This window comes from Pelobates fuscus, chromosome 6 (genome assembly GCF_036172605.1).
Source record: "Pelobates fuscus isolate aPelFus1 chromosome 6, aPelFus1.pri, whole genome shotgun sequence".
Taxonomy (NCBI): domain Eukaryota; kingdom Metazoa; phylum Chordata; class Amphibia; order Anura; family Pelobatidae; genus Pelobates; species Pelobates fuscus.
The window spans coordinates 113,669,314-113,687,168 of NC_086322.1; the positions used below are offsets into that span (position 1 = coordinate 113,669,314).

General features: G+C 39.6%; 1 protein-coding gene across 2 annotated transcripts in view; it reads right to left on the reverse strand.

The window, feature by feature from the left end:
• Positions 1–16,438, reverse strand: part of GALNT7 (polypeptide N-acetylgalactosaminyltransferase 7) — a 147,747-nt gene extending 131,309 nt beyond the window's left edge. For both annotated transcript variants that reach the window (XM_063458167.1, XM_063458168.1), the window contains exons 1-2: positions 16,391–16,438; positions 16,004–16,257 (exon numbers count right to left, since the gene is read on the reverse strand). In XM_063458167.1, the coding sequence (XP_063314237.1) occupies positions 16,004–16,126 (123 nt within the window). In that variant the 5' untranslated portion in view covers positions 16,127–16,257; positions 16,391–16,438. The remainder of the gene's footprint in view (positions 1–16,003; positions 16,258–16,390) is intronic.
• Positions 16,439–17,855: the final 1,417 nt, after the last annotated feature.

A 17,855-nucleotide genomic window follows, 5' to 3' on the forward strand; every position in this document is an offset into this window, starting at 1 on the left:
ACCCTTCATCTTTGGCTAAAGAGACCACGTAAAGCTTGCTGCCAGTGGGTGCATGCAAATTTGAACGTAAGAATTATCCTTGTTAAAAACCAGGTCTGATTGAATCATTCTATGGCACTTGAATGGGCCTGCTTTTCATCCTATTGCCTGTATACCATGCTGCAGTCATCGTAAAATTAAATAAACATCTGAGAACATTTCACTAAATGCACATGTATTTTAATCACTGGCTAAGCATGGCACACCAAAGTTTTTTTTAATTGAAAGAGATTTATATATTTGGTGTGGAACATAGGTCTAGTACAAAGGAAAGTGAAATGATACGAAGAGAAAAACAGTATGACAGAAAAAAAGATTTGCCACCTTACCTAATCAACATGACCTCATAAGAAAATGATCATCTACCCATGAGCTTAATTAAGCTACTCAGAAAATAACTCATAATTGGAACATGACATGGTTTGAATGCAAATTAATAGTCTAGATGGCAGCAAACAGAGATACACCTGTAACATAAACAGGCCTAAAGATTTTAACGAACAGAGGATACTCTAATGCCTGCTATAGTCACTTGGTGTTTACGCTGAAAATACCAGACAAAAACAGCAGATCTTTGAAACTAGCCATCTGATTTATAAAGAGAAAAGACAATGTAATAAATCTTATGTTCCAGTGTAAACGTATGCAGATTTTAATTTACACATACAGATCGCAGGTGTCTAAACATGTATTAATAAAAAATAAAAATTTTTTTTATAAGTTGTAGATTTTTGTGTACTAATTTGAACTAATTTTTACATATCACAGAGATATTAACTCAAATCTGTAACCTCCCATACAACAGCAGCAAAGCTATAAACACATTACCTGCCAGCATATTATTCTCTCTTATATAAATATTCTTCTCCCCCACCACCCATCTTTCTCAAACTCATCATCTTTTTCTCACCTCTATAATATCTACTCACACCCATACTTCTTTATCCACCCACGCCACCCAGCCAAATCAATATCCTCATGTCTTAACCCTTCCCAACACCTGTTCTGGCTGCACAACCCCTTTCACTGCTTCTCTTTGGTGCTGTGTATTGAAGGCTAAAAACCTTATGTGGGGACATGCCTTAACTGTGAATACTACTTCTATAGAACCCATTCAACCAGAGTGGCACAGCAGCAGAGATTGTAGTTTTAAACAAATCCCTCACAATCAACAGTAAGGGAGGAAAGACAACCGATTTAGAAATGTAGAAATTTGTATTATAAATCAGTAATGTTCAGTCCAGGCATAGTCTCAACCCAGTTTGTTTTCCACTTACTATTATAAAAGAAGAAAAACACACAACTTATAACAATGACTGAGGCAAGAGGCTCACTTTTCCAGGTTAGAACTAAATAAAAAATCTAAATAAAATCTAGGAAGTGACCTTCCTGCAGAAGCCTCCTGTGTGTGATTAAAATTCGATTAACAAAGCAGGACACAAGAACCTCTTAAGTAAACACACTTTGCTGTAACATTGGTTTGGAAATTAAACTTTTTTTCCACGGAGGCTGTGTGAGTCACAGCCAGGGGAGATGTGGCCACGGATGCATAAACTGCTAAAGATGTTCATAAAGATCTTAATGTGGCGGTCACCTCAAACGTTTTCCTATTGTTTTCCTTTTATCTTCCGGTGTGCAAAATTGGTTCTTTTCTCTATTTCTGATCTATTTCTTTTTAAAACCCAAGACAAAATAGACACTACTTTGTTTTTTTTTATTTTTCCTATGCTTGACAATCTTGAAATATGGTGGAATTTAAGGTAAAAGGCATCCTCCACAACCTTTGTCAAGCTAGTGGAGCTTGCCTTAACCCTCACACTTTGTAGGGAAAATAGATAAGACAAAGTAGCCCCTACTTTGTTTTAAATAGAAATTGATGAGAAATTATTATAAAAAAAACAAAAAAAACTGATTCTGAAAGATAGAGGGAAAAAACAAAAATAATAAGAGAAATATAAGTTTGCGTTGACAGAGCCACTTTAAATGATACTGATAGCATACATTTGTCAGTTAGGGACCCGCATACATTTGCCAGTTAGGGATCCAAGCTGATCATTATTTAGATAGACATCTGGTTTTAGCCCAGAGTCACCTTCAGTCAAGAGATCACACAAAGGCAATATAGTCACACAAAGGCAATATAGTGATTGTGCAGAAAGTCCATGGAAAGCTAATCAATAATCATAATACACAGGGAATTGAATTACCAAAATTCAAAATGTCACTCAAGCCAAGCTGGAATTTAGTAATTTTCAAAACCCTAAGAAATTTCCTCAGTCAGATAGGCAACAACTGCCTATGTAAGTCACTAAGGCAGGAACAGAAGTTGAGTCTTACTGGCGGAAATAAACAAAGAGCCTCAAGGCAGTGTATGTCCCAGGTGTAGGGAATATAGAAGCAGACTATCTGAGCAGACAATAACTTGCTAGGAGAGTGGAAACAATAATGCATTCTAGAAATACATTATTGCTGGAGTGAATGGACACAATCTTCAGGAAAATAGTTTCTAAGTCTCCAAAGGCCAGGCATCCTGGAAATCCTACAGGTAGCACTACAAAATTGGCACATTCTAAGTTTGTTAACGGGATCCTGCCATGCCCCAAACTATTTACGATCATGAGATTAAGCAGAAGATTTTATCTGTACATTGAGCTAACAGTTAGCACTATGGCTGCAACGGAAACTCCCTAGCCGGCGCTTCTACCACTAGCTAGGGAGTAAAGGAATGGCGTGACATAATGTCTTTCCATTCCGACGCTGGCAATGAAGCCAGCGTGCCAACGTCACTGGGGAGATTTGTCCTGCTTGAGGAAGTTCCCCAAGCATGGCAAATCAAAGAAGTCTGCAGGATGAGGAAGTCTGCAGGATGAGGAAGTCCCGGAGGTGGGTGTTAAGCGAAAAGTAATACGCTGTAATGGAGGAAAGGTGAGTAAATCAATATATTTTACATTGAATACTCTAGTTATCTTTGGGATATATGGTGTATTCAATGGATATGGGAGCATTTTCAGTGGAGTTATTTTTTTTCATTACAGGTTCACTTTAAGCGTACAAATATCTGCCCTCCAAGCCTTAACAGATTCACAATCATAATCCGAAGGTACTTCAGGGTAACAATGAGATTACGTCCTCCCCAAAAGTCTGATTGCCTCATGAAATTTAGTGATAGTCCTAAAAAGGAATCTTTAAGCACCATAACAACTTTAGCTTAACTAAGTGGTTCTGGTGTATATATCATGTCAATGCAATCTAACTGCTCATTCCTCTGCGGTTTCTGAGTTTAAACCACTTTGTTTATGCAGTCCTGCAGGTTTTTTTGTTTGCTTTAATATTTGAACAGCTCATATTTCAGAATTTACATTGTTTGACAGGTTGAGCTGGCACAGTCAGAGCATGCCATGTAAATTATTTTAACTATACCAAATGTGTGCATACAGCACTGAGAGTAATTATTTTTCAAATATTTTTTAATTGAAAAGTTTTTGTAATTGAACATAAACAATGAAATATATAAACATACAATTAAACACACTGTACAATGAAGGAAGCTAAACGATTTAGGCTCTTTTTAAGGAATTGTGCAGGTAATTCCTGTGTCAGTGCTCCATAGTGTGCAGCACTGGCGTTCAGCATCTCCCAGCTCGGCATGAAGGCACTGAACATCCCACATAGAGATGCCTTGATTAAGGTGGGACAAGTCGCAGGGAAACAGACATTTAAGTAAAAACACCTTTATTCTCCAGAGAGATGGGAGTCAGGGGCATAATGGCTGCATTCCAGCACTATAGTGTTTCTTTAAATTGCCGATATAGTTTAAATACCAAGCATAATATAAATATGTTTGAAAAAATTGCATATTTACGTCATTTGTTCTTGTGAAGTTATTTCAACACTCAACTGAAACAACAACTGCTAAATATGAATACGATCCATCACTTGGCTAAAAAATATACTGTTACAGTTTTAGTGAATTTGCATACGGTGTGATGGAGAAGCAAAAAAACCTTCACTGTATCATTATATTATAACGCTCCGACATAGCATTCAGTGATGTTCAAGTAGTTAATACAAAAAAAGAATCATATAATGAAAATAGTATAATGCATATAAAAATATGAGCTGAATTTGTTAAATTATAATAATGTGCAGCTTAAGTTGCTGAATTTTCGTGGAGAATTAAAACAAATTCCCATGTCTAAATTATTATGTATTGTTAAAGAAAGAATTGGTGCTGATTTCAAACAATCAAGAATGCATTTAATATCACTGTTTGCACAGTGGAAAACATTATTTATTATGTGTACCTAACACAATAGTACATTCATTCTTAAAGCAATTTATTTTTAATATATCTACGTTGACCTCTGTAGAATCTGACTATATTAAGACATTTTACCAGCAAACCTGCACAGACTGAACATAATCGTGTGAAAATAATTAGCCAATGTGAGCCTAGACGTGCTTCAACTTTCAACTGCAGTATATAGGACCACATAATTTGGTTATCCAAAATGTTTAAAAACACAATATAGTAATAATTTCATAAAATAACAATATTGGGAAATATATATAATATAATTTATATGGTTATAACCATTCATGTTCAGGGCAGATTTCAAATGACAATTTACAGTGTTAAAATGCACACTTGGTTACTTTAACATATTTTATGATGGGTCTTATGCCAACCACTAAATGTTGACATGGACACAATCACAGTGATTTGCAAGACTGAAATTCATATTGGACTGATAAGGCTCATAAATAGTTATATGATTCAAAGGTAAATAACTGTTCAACTTACTATGGTCCCATTTCTTAAAGGAATACTCCAAGTATAAGAACCACTACAAGATACTGTAGTGGCAATTGAGCCAGGAATAGCCTGGCACAGTCCCATAATTATTATTAAGTGTTTTTGCATAGCAAGACCACTTAATGTTATCTCACATATATATATTATTATTCTTATTATAGCCAAATTTACCACCCTAACTCCTCCCACAGTTTTTACACTACATAGACAAAAATATACCAAAACGTGCGGACTGTTCCCGATTGGTGTGCTATTACTTTGTGGAACGTTTCGCCGAATGGTTCACGGAATATCGTCGTTCTCGAGGCAAAATTGGTCCCATGGGAATGAATGGCAAAATGTTCAAAGCTTGAGTGGGAGCTGGCAAAAGCTGAAAAATCAGGAGATGATTTCTAAACTGCCACCACTCCCTCATTTTCAAGCCCACCTACACAAATCTTATATCAAAATGTTTAGCTATCCCTGCTGCCACTAGAATTGTCCACGGCTAAGCCATAGTCCTGATTGTTTTCACAATATGACCATTTGTTTGCAACTCACGCCGTCCATTGACATTCATTGAAACTCCACTCTAGCCAGCTCAAATTTGAAGGGCAATTTCTAAACTGCGACTGTGCCTTCATTGTTAATATTTCAGAGACATACTATGCATCAAAATGTAGGTCTGGCCAAGCAACCCCACCTTCTCCGCTCCCTAGGGTTTGTCTGGCGGTACCAACACAGACCTGCGAGTCTGCACCCGGTAAGGGCCTGCGAGTCATCTGTCGTGTTAATACTTTGACATCCCACCCTAGCGCTCATATTGTACCTTGTTGTTTAACTTACATATGACATTATCACTCACCGAGAACGACATGCCTAGTCACAAACTGTGTTCACCCGCAACATGTAACCGTATTGTGAGATACCCCCTGATTACTCCAAACGTGTCATCCTGTATGATACCACTGTATCGCAAAGTTGTGCACCTACGCTACCTATCGCACGTGAACATTATCTTTCCCCTGTTAGGAGACCTGCGAGTCTCTCTGTTGAAGATCACGTTAGAGATTTGCACATCTCATATTATCACCTGCGAGTTTCACATGTCCTGCTTATTGTTTGCTATCTATAACTTGTAAACACCTAATAAAAAGATTTACAAAAAAAAAATAAAATGTAGGTCTGGGTCTTGTGATTCTCACAATATAAAGCTCTTCGCTGTAGGATTTATAGGTTTTTTTTAAATACGACCGTTTGAAGATGGCAACCGCCAAAATACTCTGATCTGTGCCAGGCTGGAGCCAGATTTGTCAGATTGGTTACGTTGCCTTTGAGACCCTATGGTAGCCCAAGAATGAAAATTACCCCTATGATGGCATACCATTTGCAATAGTAGACAACCCAAGGTATTGCAAACGGGGTATGTCCAGTCTTTTTTAGTAGCCACTTAGTCACAAACACTGGCCAAAATTGGCGTTTTTTTGCATTTTTCACACACAAACAAATACTAACGCTAACTTTGGCCAGTGTTTGTGACCAAATGGCTACTAAAAAAGACTGGACATACCCCATTTGCAATACCTTGGGTTGTCTACTATAGCAAATGGTATGCCATTATGGGTGTAAATTTTATTCCTGGGCTACTATACAGTCCCAAAGGCAACGTAACCAATCTGGCGAATTTCAATTTCAAATGTAACGCTATATTTGACCCTGTAACTTCCCAAAACACCATAAAACCTGTACATAGGGGGTACTGTTTTACACGTGAGACTTTGATGAATACAAATATGTGTATTTTATTGCAGTAAAAGCAAACAGTATTATGACATTGACAGTTAAAATGTCATGTAGAACTAAAAAAAATGACAAAATGTCTTATTTTCTCCCATTTTTTTAATATTAAATTATGTTTCATAGCTAAATATTTGATATTAAATGAAAGCCCTGTTTCCCCTGAATAAAATGATATATAATAGGGGGGGTGCATTTAATATGAAAGAGGTGAATTACGGTTGGACCGACATATAGCGCAAATGCCAGGTTTTGTTTACGTTTTGTTTTGTTCACAACTTGTACATTTGGCTCAGCCCTTAACCCCTTAACGCCGTTACGGCGTGCTATGCCGTCACGGGTTAAGTGGGCTTTAAAGCCGTTATGACGGCATAGCACGCCGTAACGGCTTGCAGCCCCAGGAGGTAAGATGTACTTACCTCCGCCGCGATCCGCTTCGGGAGGACTGCCTCACAGCCCAGGCAGCCCTCCCACGGCAAATGAGGCCCCCAAGGGCCATGTGATCGCTCTCAAAGAGCGATCACATGGCCCCCTATAGCTGGCTGTGGATCTGCCAGCAGGGGGACTGTTTGAAATATCAGACAGTCCCCCTGCTGGTGGGAAGTATAAAAAATAAATAAAATACAAGTGTAAAAATAAATTAAATATATTTTTACATATATATAATATGTATATATATTATATATATAATATATATATATACATATTATATATATGTAACGTCATACAAAGTGTATTTTAATATTAATATAAGTATATATATTAATATTAAAATACACTTAGAATGACGTTACATATATATAATATGTATATATATTATATATATATAATAGATGTACATATAGATATTATATATAAATACGTATAATTAAAATAATAAATAAATAAAATAATAAAATAAATAAATAAAATATTGAAACAAAATTTAATATAAATTATATATGCATATGTAATTTCATTCTAACTGTATTTTGTTATTAATATATATATATATCGGTAACAAAATACACTTAGAATGACATTCTATATATATCTATATATATATAAAATACAAATAACCGCAAATATATATATATAGATAAATACATATAATTACATAAAAGATTACATTAGTATACACGTAGAATTTAAATACCTATAAATGCATATATATTAAAATTCTACATGTATATTTAAATAATCTTTTAATGTAATTATGTGATTTGATTAATTAAAATTTGATTGACATGCCTGGCAACACAGGGAGAAAGTGCAGCGAATTTAATTCGCAAGCACTATATTTGACCCTGTAACTCTCCAAGACACCATAAAACCTGTACATAGGGGGTACTGTTTTACTCGGGAGACTTCACTGAACTCAAATATTCGTGTTTCAAACTGGTAAATTGTATTACAACGATGATATTTTAAGTAAAAGTGACGTTTTTTGCATTTTTTACAAGCGAACGGCACTTTTATGGTCTATATTATTGTTGTAATATGTTTTACTGTTTTAAAACACTAATATTTGTGTTTAGTGAAGTCTCCAGAGAATAACAGTACCCCCCATGTACAGGTTTTATGGTGTTTTGGAAAGTTAGAGAGTCACATATAAGGCTTGCATTTCATTTTTTTCACATTGAAATTTGCCAGATTGGTTATGTTGCCTTTGAGAGCGTATGGTAGCCCAGGAATGAGAATTACCCCCATGATGGCATACCATTTGCAAAAGTAGACAACCCGAGGTATTGCAAGTGGGGTATGTCCAGTCTTTCTTAGTAGCCACTTAGTCACAAACACTGGCCAAATATTTGTTTTTTGCTTTTTTCACACAAAAACAAATATGAACGCTAACTTTGGCCAGTGTTTGTGACTAAGTGGCTACTAAAAAAGACTAAACATACCCCACTTTCAATACCTTGGCTTGTCTACTTTTTCAAATGGTATGCCATTATGGGGGTAATTCTCATTCCTGGGCTACCACACCGTCTCAAAGGTAACATTACTAATCTAGCAAATTTCAATTTGAAAATGTAATGTTCTATATTTGACCCTGTAACTTTCCAAAACAACATAAAACCTGTTAATGGGGGGTACTGTTGTACTCGTGAGACATCGCTGATTACAAATATGTGCATTTTTTTGCAGTAAAACCTAACAGTATTATGACATTCACAGTTAAAATGTCAGACGGAAATGCAAATTTAAAAAAAAATCTTATTTTCTCACATTTTTTTTACTTTTATTCATAATAAATGATGTTCCATATATGAATAGTTAATGATAGATTAAAGCCCTATTTCTCCTGAACAAAATGATATATAATAAGTGTGGGTGCATATAATATGAAAGAGGGGAACTACGGGTGAACAGACATATAGCGCAAATTCCAGTTTTTGTTTACGTTTTGTTTTGATCAGAACGTGCACTATTGACTCCGTCCTGAAGGGGTTAAGGGGTTAATGTAGTTGTAAAGCACTTTGGGCAAGAACGTTGCAATTAAATGTGCTGTATATACAAATAATAACAGTTACTCCGACCACTCCAGTTGTAGACTACTGGTGGAGGCAAGAACACTTCACACAATTTCCCCAGAAATTGTAGCTTTTCTAGTTATTATTGGTATTTATATAGCGCCAACTAATTCCACAGCGCTTTACAATAATATGAAAGGGGGGAATTTACAATAAATGGGACAATTACACAGTGACACAGGAACAATAGGTAGATGAGGACCCTGCTCTAACGAGCTCACAGTCTAGAGGAGGTGGTGGTACAAATACACAACAAGACAGCAAGGGTGACAGCCACCAAACAAGGTAGAAAAATAGCAGAGCTAGAGGTGAGAGTGTAAGGCTCTTTGGGAGAGCAAGAGACAAATTTGGATAAGTATAGATAAGTTACTCTGGGAGTCCATAAGCATTCTGAACAAATGTGTTTTGAGGTACTTCTTAAACAATTGAAGACTAGGGGAGAGTCTGATAGGGGTAGGCAGGCTGTTCCAAAAGAAAGGAATCCACCCGCGAGAAGTCCTGCAAGCGCAAGTTAGCAGTAAGGGTGCGAGAAGCGGACAGGAGAAGGTAACCGGCAGAGCGGAGAGAACGAGAAGGGGCATATCTATGAATCAGGGAAGAAATGTAACAGGGGCTAGAGCTTTATAAGTAAGGGTTAGTATTTTGAATTGACACCTATAGGATACAGGAAGCCAGTGTAAGTATCGACAGAGGGGTGAGGTATGGATAGAGCAACAGGTGAGAAAGATCAGCCTGGCGGCAGCATTCATTACCATTTGTAGCGGGGCAGTTTGGCTTTTGGGGAGACCACCAACTAGGAGAGATTTACAGCAATCCATTGGAGAGATTACCAGAGCATGAACAAGATCCCTGGCAGCACCTTGCGTGAGAAAGGCTTATATGCGGGCGATATATTTAAGGTGGAATCGACAGGTTTTAGCACCATAGTGGATATGTGGCGCAAAGGTAAGGCCAGGATCAAAGATAACACCAAGACAACAAGCTTGCAAGGACGGACTGATGCAAGTACCACCAACTTGCAGGGAAAGCGAAGGGGGAGGATCAGCATGATGAGGGAGAAAAATAAGAAGCTCAGTTTTAGAGAGATTGAGTTTCAGAAAGCAGGAGGACATCCAATCAGAGATTGAAGAAAGGCAAGCAGTGACACTTTGTAGGGCTGCGGGGGAGAGATCAGGGGAGGAGAGATATATCTGGGTATCATTGGCAAATAGATGGTAGCGGAATCCAAAGGAGTTAATGAGTTTGCCAAGAAAAAACAGAAGGTGACCAAGAATAGATCCTTGGGGGACTCCAACCGAGACAGGGCGAGAAGAGGAGGTGTCCATACAACGAACGTTGGGAGAGATAGAAGGAGAACCACGAGAGGACAGTATCACAGAGACCGAGGGATTGAAGAGTTTGAAGAAGGAGGACATGATCAGCAGTGTCAAAGGCAGCAGAGAGGTCAAGAAGAATTATTATGGAGTAGTGGCCTTTGGATTCAGATGTGATTAGGTAATTTGTAACTTTAATAAGAGCAGTCTCAGTAGAGTGGAGGGGGCGAGAGCCAGATTGAAGAGGATCGAGGAGGGAGTTGGAATTTAGGAAGCGAGTCATACGTGTAAAGACAAATCTTTCTAGAAGCTTTGAGGAAAAAGGTAGCAGAGATATGGGACGATAGTTGGAAGGGGAAGACGGGTCTAGGGATTGCTTTTTTAGGATGTGTATTACAGTAGCATGCTTAAGGGGAGCAGGGACAACACCAGATGAAAGAGAGCAGTTTAGGATGTGTGTTAAGCATGGTACAAGACAAGCGGAGAGAGACCTGATAAGATGGGAAGGTACTGGAACAAGCAGACAGGTGGTGGGACGAGAGAAGAAGTGAAGCCACCTCCTGTTCTGTAGCTGGGGCGAAGGCCTGTAGGATAGGGAAGATATGGTCCATGTGTGGTTTGCGAGATGGAGGAGCAAAGGGGGGAGATTATTTCCTTAACTGTTCAATCTTGTCGGTAAAGTAGAATGCAAGGCTATCTGCTGAAAGGTCAGTTTGAGGGGTGGCTTGAGGTGGGCGAAGGAGAGTGTTAAAGGTATTAAACAGATGCCTAGGACTATGTGAGCATGAACTAAGAAGAGAAGAAAAGTAGGATTGTTTAGCAAGGGTGAGGGCTGGGCTATATGAACACAAAATGAATTTATAATGAAGGATTCTGACAAGGTGCGGGACTTCCTCCAGCAGCAATCAGCTGAACGGGGGCATCTCTGCAGGTAGCGGGTCGACTTAGTGTGCCACGGTTGGAGACGCGTTTTCTTAAAGGTGCATCTTTGGAGCAGGGCTGCAGTGTCCAGGGCAGGGGTGAGGGTAGCATTATGAGGAGATAGCCAGAGAGGGACAGGAGAAGGTGGGAATGGATGAGTGTTTGGAATGGAGATCAGCTGAGAGTTGCTGGAGGTCAAGAGAATTCAGGTCCCTTCTGAGTTGAGGAGGCTAAGGGTGAGGCTGTTGGGTGAGGGTGCTTTCAAGAACAAATGATAAGAGGTTGTGATCTGAGAGAGGAAATGGAGTGTTGTGGAGCTTAGAGATAGTGCATGCGTTAGAAAAAAATAAGATTGAGGGTATTGCCAGCTACATATGTGGGAGTATTAGCCCACACATCTAGCTGGCAATACCCTCCATCTTGTAGTGGTTACAGTGCCAGAAGTTCCCTGGCACAGTCCCATGGTAAGATGTCAAACTCTTTGTTATTCTATGGTTTGACTTACCTGGATCCTGCCAGTTTCAGCTGCTCTATCTCCTATCCTGTTTTTCTTCCAGCAGGAGATTGTGGATTGCAAGTCCCAGGTAAGATGTCAAACCATTCTAAAATTGTAAAACAGTTTTAGAATGGTTTGACAACTTACCTGGGTCTTGCAGCCCTATTCCCTATATTACATCTGTATCTGCAAGAGAAGCCAAATGTCTCTGTAGAGTGAATGCATGGCCAATATCGGTCCATGCCCATTACTCGAGAGTGGTCAGTCACTCTGTAACCGACAGTCTCAGATAGTGACAGAGATGCTGCATTACATGCGCTATAGAGCAATCAACACTCTCCTGCTAGAAAAAAAAACAGGACAGGGGATACAGCAGCAGGAAACTGGCAGGGTCCAGGTAAGTCAAACTACTAGACATATAACCAATGTTTCTGTCCAACTACCTTGACATATTAAGAAAAGTTTGGTAATGGGACAGAAATGGTGATTGTATGTATTTGCACAGCTGTAAAAAACAAACAAAAACAAATGTCTTTATCTTGTTGATTTTGAAGTCCTATGAGTGTGTTCTTCACTTTGGCTGAGATCATCAAACTTGGTGGCCTCAGCCAATCCAATGCTTTCCTTTCACCCTGGGGATATATATTTATTGTGGGCTGCAAGCTTTACACGCTTGGTGTAGAACATCAAAGCCCACTGTCAAAAGACTTCCTTTTAATAAAAAAATAAATAAAAAAAAAAAGTCTAAACAAATCACACTTCTACAAATGCATACTTGCAACTTTTCTCAATCTCACCTTACTTCCAAGTGGAATATAGAAAACCTATGTAAATAGACAGCACTGTGATCGCCTACTGAAATACCCTATGGAAATTACATTTTATTGAACATGTTCAAAGCTTAGTATCACAAATACACAAGTAATAAGATTAACAGAATCTAGTTTGACAAAATATCAACTTCACTGAGGCGTCAAAAGGAGATGCACTTAGATTCTAGAAAAAACTGGAAACAATGAAGAGTCCTACGCAGATTGCACATGCACAATGCAGGACAATTTGTCATTTTCATTCAATTAATTAAATAAATACAAATGTCATTAGTGAACGGAGGATGCTGCTATCATCCATTCACTTGTGCAATTGTTATCGATTGATTGACTTCACTGAATGAAAATGCTCTCAAAAGCAAGTATGACGGAAATAGGGCTTTTTCAATGGGATTATGGGTTCAAGCATGTTCGTATGACACCATACACTCTACTAATTCCCCTAGGATTGGACAGAAGACTAGGTAATGGCAAAAAGACACACCTTTTTGTTCGTGAAATTAAATGATGTTTCATATCGCTTGATAATCCTGATAAAGAGAAACATTAGTAGCAGAGCATATATTCAGTGATATAATATGTGGGGTAACAGCTTCTTGATCCATACATTTTTATTTATTTTTTTTTGTGCAAAATTGGAAAGCATTCCAAATTATTATTTTTTTTGCCTTCTTTTGGACAACAGCAGAAACAAATGGTGAAATTGACGGATACAAGTCTTTTTGCAGCCTATGCAACATCCCATTTATTTTAATAAAAACTACTTTTAATTTGACAGGTCTTTTTGGTTCTTATCCCTTGCCCCAATAAATGCTGTTGATGAAAAGAAACACTTTGCTCTGCAGTACTTACATGCCCAGACATGCTAATGGACACTTGGTCATAACCAGATTACTACCATATGAGCGGGCATTCCTTTCAAAGTACCATAAATATGCATTTGTCATACTGGTGGTTAAATTGATTTCCATTATATGCACTGGTTGTACTAGAAGAGCCAGGCATATAATGTAAATGAAAACATAAAACCAGTTGAGAAATTTTAAAAAAGGTAGCCAAATCCAAAGCAGACTTTTTGTTTGGGTTTTAGGAACCATTACAATTTGTACAACACGGGATTGCAAGTATCTGACAAATTAACGATTATAGCTGGTTTTCTATACCAATGCATGTTTTTCAAGTGAACCTTGTCAGGTTCAATTTAAAGTAGTGTTACTCCAAGCACCATGACCACTTCTGTGATTTGAAGTGGTCATGATGCCTGGTGTCTGTATGTGCAGGCCTCCCTGACATTTGTCACACTCCAGGAATGGAGGTAAGTTTTTAACTTTATTTTATTTATTTTTTAGTTCGGGAGGGGAGAGCAGCACTACAAAGGTCACTAACCAATAACAAATGTTTATAAAATTGCAATTTTTTGGTTGGAGCAACAATTTCGCAATTTCCCAAGACAGAATCTATATAATTTATCATAATGTTAAATTATAAATTTCTTTGCTTATCTGCTGCCTCTTGTACCAGGGCTGCCATTCTTGGAGGCCATTGGTTGTTAGATGCTGCACCACATTACAATTTTAAAAACGGTGGTTTTAAAGGGGCACTCCACGCTTAATCTACTTTAAAGATGAGTGGAATTCTTTCTGATGCACCTGAGAAACATTTGCTGGGGTAGTAGCAGATTGAGAAAGAGAAATCTCTCTCTTTTTTTTATGAATGGGGAGCTACTGATTGACTTAAACTGGTGATGACCGCTTTGGCCAATCAGCGGCACTTGTGCACGTTGGCACTGTTTGTAATTCAGTTTCAGAAGCCAGATGCTGCCTGGGGAACCTGAGATTGACACTGGAGGCAACTTTGGGGGTTAATCCGTTTGAGAACCCCCTGAGATAAGAGAGGGCCCAGGTGCCTCCTGGCACAATTACAACTTCATTTAGATGAAGTTGTTACAATGACCAGAGTGTTCAATAACGAGGGGGGGAGGGGGAATAATTCTAACCAAACAATTGTCACAGCTTCTGCCATTTGGTTTCCAATTCATTTTCTATATTTACATATCATGATCACCTTACAACCTAATGGAATTTTTTTTTTTTGTTTTTTTTTATGAAAAGAGGATGCAACTTATATAAACGGATAATTATTGAAAACTGAAAAAAAAACTGCAGATTTTAGGTAATAAATATTGAGGCAAAAAGGAAACACTGCATTTATCACAATGGCCAATATTTTGGTTTAAATTCTTCAATTCTAGCGTTGATTCTCCACAATTCGAAGGCAAGTAAAAAAAAAAAATAATAACCTTCGTGTTTTTCACTAAACTGTAAATTAAGCAGTGACTTTCCAATTTTATGCTACGATAGCTAAGCAGGAAACCGGATATTTGGAACACTTTTCCAGCTCAGCTCTTTGGACCAAAAAAAATAATTAAAAATGGAGATCAGAGCTAGAGGCAACTTTTGGGTTAAACTGTTTGAAAACGTTTAATCCCTCGAGGTAAGAAGGTGCCGGGGACCTCCTAACACCATAACAACTTCATTGATATTAAGTTATAGTTGCCTTAAGGTGACTAATCTGTCCCTTTAACGCACCATAAAATACAATTGTTAAACTAATAACTGTCAGTTGTTAATTATTCAATAAAATATATTATTTTTTTCACTGGACAGGCTATTGTTTACAGATATAATGTGGTATAATGTGGGTCAGTGAGAGGATGGCAGTGTGTTGGTTACAGACACATTACTCCTCCTGGTGTCCCTGAGTGCAGGAGGATTCCCCTAGAGAGGTAAGGGCTTGCCATACCTTCCTGGGTACATTTAAAGTATAATTATTATTTTTTTAATCACCATGACGACAAGCCCGGTGACACCCCCTGTTCTACTTCCTGTGACACGGAAAGTGAAGCCTCTCAGAGGGAATAATTACCCAGAACCCCAAGGGGCAACCAAGTAAAACGGGGCGCAGCCTCCCCTCCCCCCTCACACCCGGCGCTGGGAGGGAGTACATACCGTTACTTACCGCCTCCGCCATGGCGCAGCGCAATGCGCCGCCCGAGTCCCCGGCTCCGACCCCCATTATCCCAGTATCCCAGTAAGGGAGCTCCCGCACCTCCAGCCAGGCAGACACCGGGCCTAGCCGAGCTCAGCATGGCCGGGGACCCGGAGTGTGTCACGGGAGGAGAGGGAGTCAGTCACACGGCAGGCAGCGAACAATAAACCGAGCGGGCGGGAGGGGGGACGCACATCACACACACAGCACGGGCAGACTGTAAGACCCCCGGCGGGAGGCAGGACACTTACCCGGGGCAGCTGGTTGTGCGGTTCGGTTCGCTGAGAGGAGAGCGAGGACCAGAGCAGGAGCAGAGCCAGCACGGAGCCCAGTAACAGCAGGCTACGGAGGAGGAAACCCGGCTTCAGCCTCATCCTGCTCACACACCGACTGACACACTCACTCACACACTGACTGACTGACTTCCTCTGCCTGCCCTGAGCTGGGATCCGCGGGATTACCGAGAGCTGGACACCGAGCTAGCAGGCACTCACTAACATTACTCCTACTGCACACACTGTACCCAGCACTCAGACCAACACACACACTGTACCCAGCCCGAGACAGGCACACCGACAGCACTGAGACCAACACACACTGTACCCAGCCCGAGACAGGCACACCGACAGCACTGAGACCAACACACACACACTGTGCTCACCGACAACACTAAGACATACACACACACACTGTGCACACCGACAGCACTGTACCCAGCACTGATACAGGCACACCGACAGCACTGTACCCAGCCGGAGAAAGGCACACCGACAACACTAAGACTACACACACACACACACAGCAATGAGCCCCCAGCCGGAGACTAACACACACTTAGCACACCGACAGCACTGAGACTAACACACACTTAGCACACCGACAGCACTGAGACTAACACACACTTAGCACACCGACAGCACTGAGACTAACACACACTTAGCACACCGACAGCACTGAGACTACACACACTTAGCACACCGACAGCACTGAGACTACACACACTTAGCACACCGACAGCACTGATCGCCCAGCCTGAGACTACACACACTTAGCACACCGACAGCACTGATCGCCCAGCCTGAGACAAGCACACACTGCCCCTACAAGCACTCAGCACTGTGCTGCTTTACACTGCATGCCCACTAACACACCAAACAGATACATTTACTCTCCGCTACATGCAGCAACCAGGAAGATTAAAAAAAACAAAAAAAACTTGCAGTCAGATTCTTGCCTCTCCCCCTCTACACTCGAACACTGACAAATAATCACACCCCTCTGTCCATAGCTGATCCCTCTTCATACACACAGGTGTGAGCTAGCTCTTTAGCTCCTCTCTTCTCCTTGCCTGGCTTTCTGCACTGTCCCTGGCTCCTTCCTCCTCTCTCTGGTCCCACTGCTGCCCCCTGTTTCACCCCGCCTCTTCAAGACATTAAAACTTTTTTTTCCCCTAAATCCTTCTTTCGTTAATCCAACGTGTACTTACTTACCTGAGGACTGGCTCACACCATTCCTTGTGTGATAGCTTTAATAAAATGTCTTGGCCTCTAGTTAGTATTGGTAAGTAAGTGGGCTTCATACTAGCCCACCTGAGCAATGGCATTTTGATAGGAAAAGCAGTATTGTCCAATTTTAGAAAATACTGCCATCTATCAGACACTGATTTTTAATACATAATTGTCACTTTTCTGGAATCAACAATTCCTTGCTCCCTCACGCTTGTAAACGATATTGAAGTTATTAGTTGAATAATGCAGAGAAAAAGAGAAACCACACAAAAAATATGCCTTACACTCTTATTCCATTACTAGTTCTGTACACCCCCAGGCAAGGTATGTAAATGAAAAAAAACCAAAACAAATGAGAATTTTAAAACCAAATATCACTCTCCACAGCTAATGTTTACTTAACCATTGGATTGTGTATAAATCTCAAAAATGAATGTTGCTCTATAATCCCTTTGTGATAGGCCTCCACACATGGTACATTGTTGCCACTTGTGCACTTTGCAGTAGTCAGTGTAGTCTGTATAATGACCACTAAAGTGCAATAATTTTACTGATTCTGCGGCACTTTACAATTTTTAAAATGGGGAATTTTAGC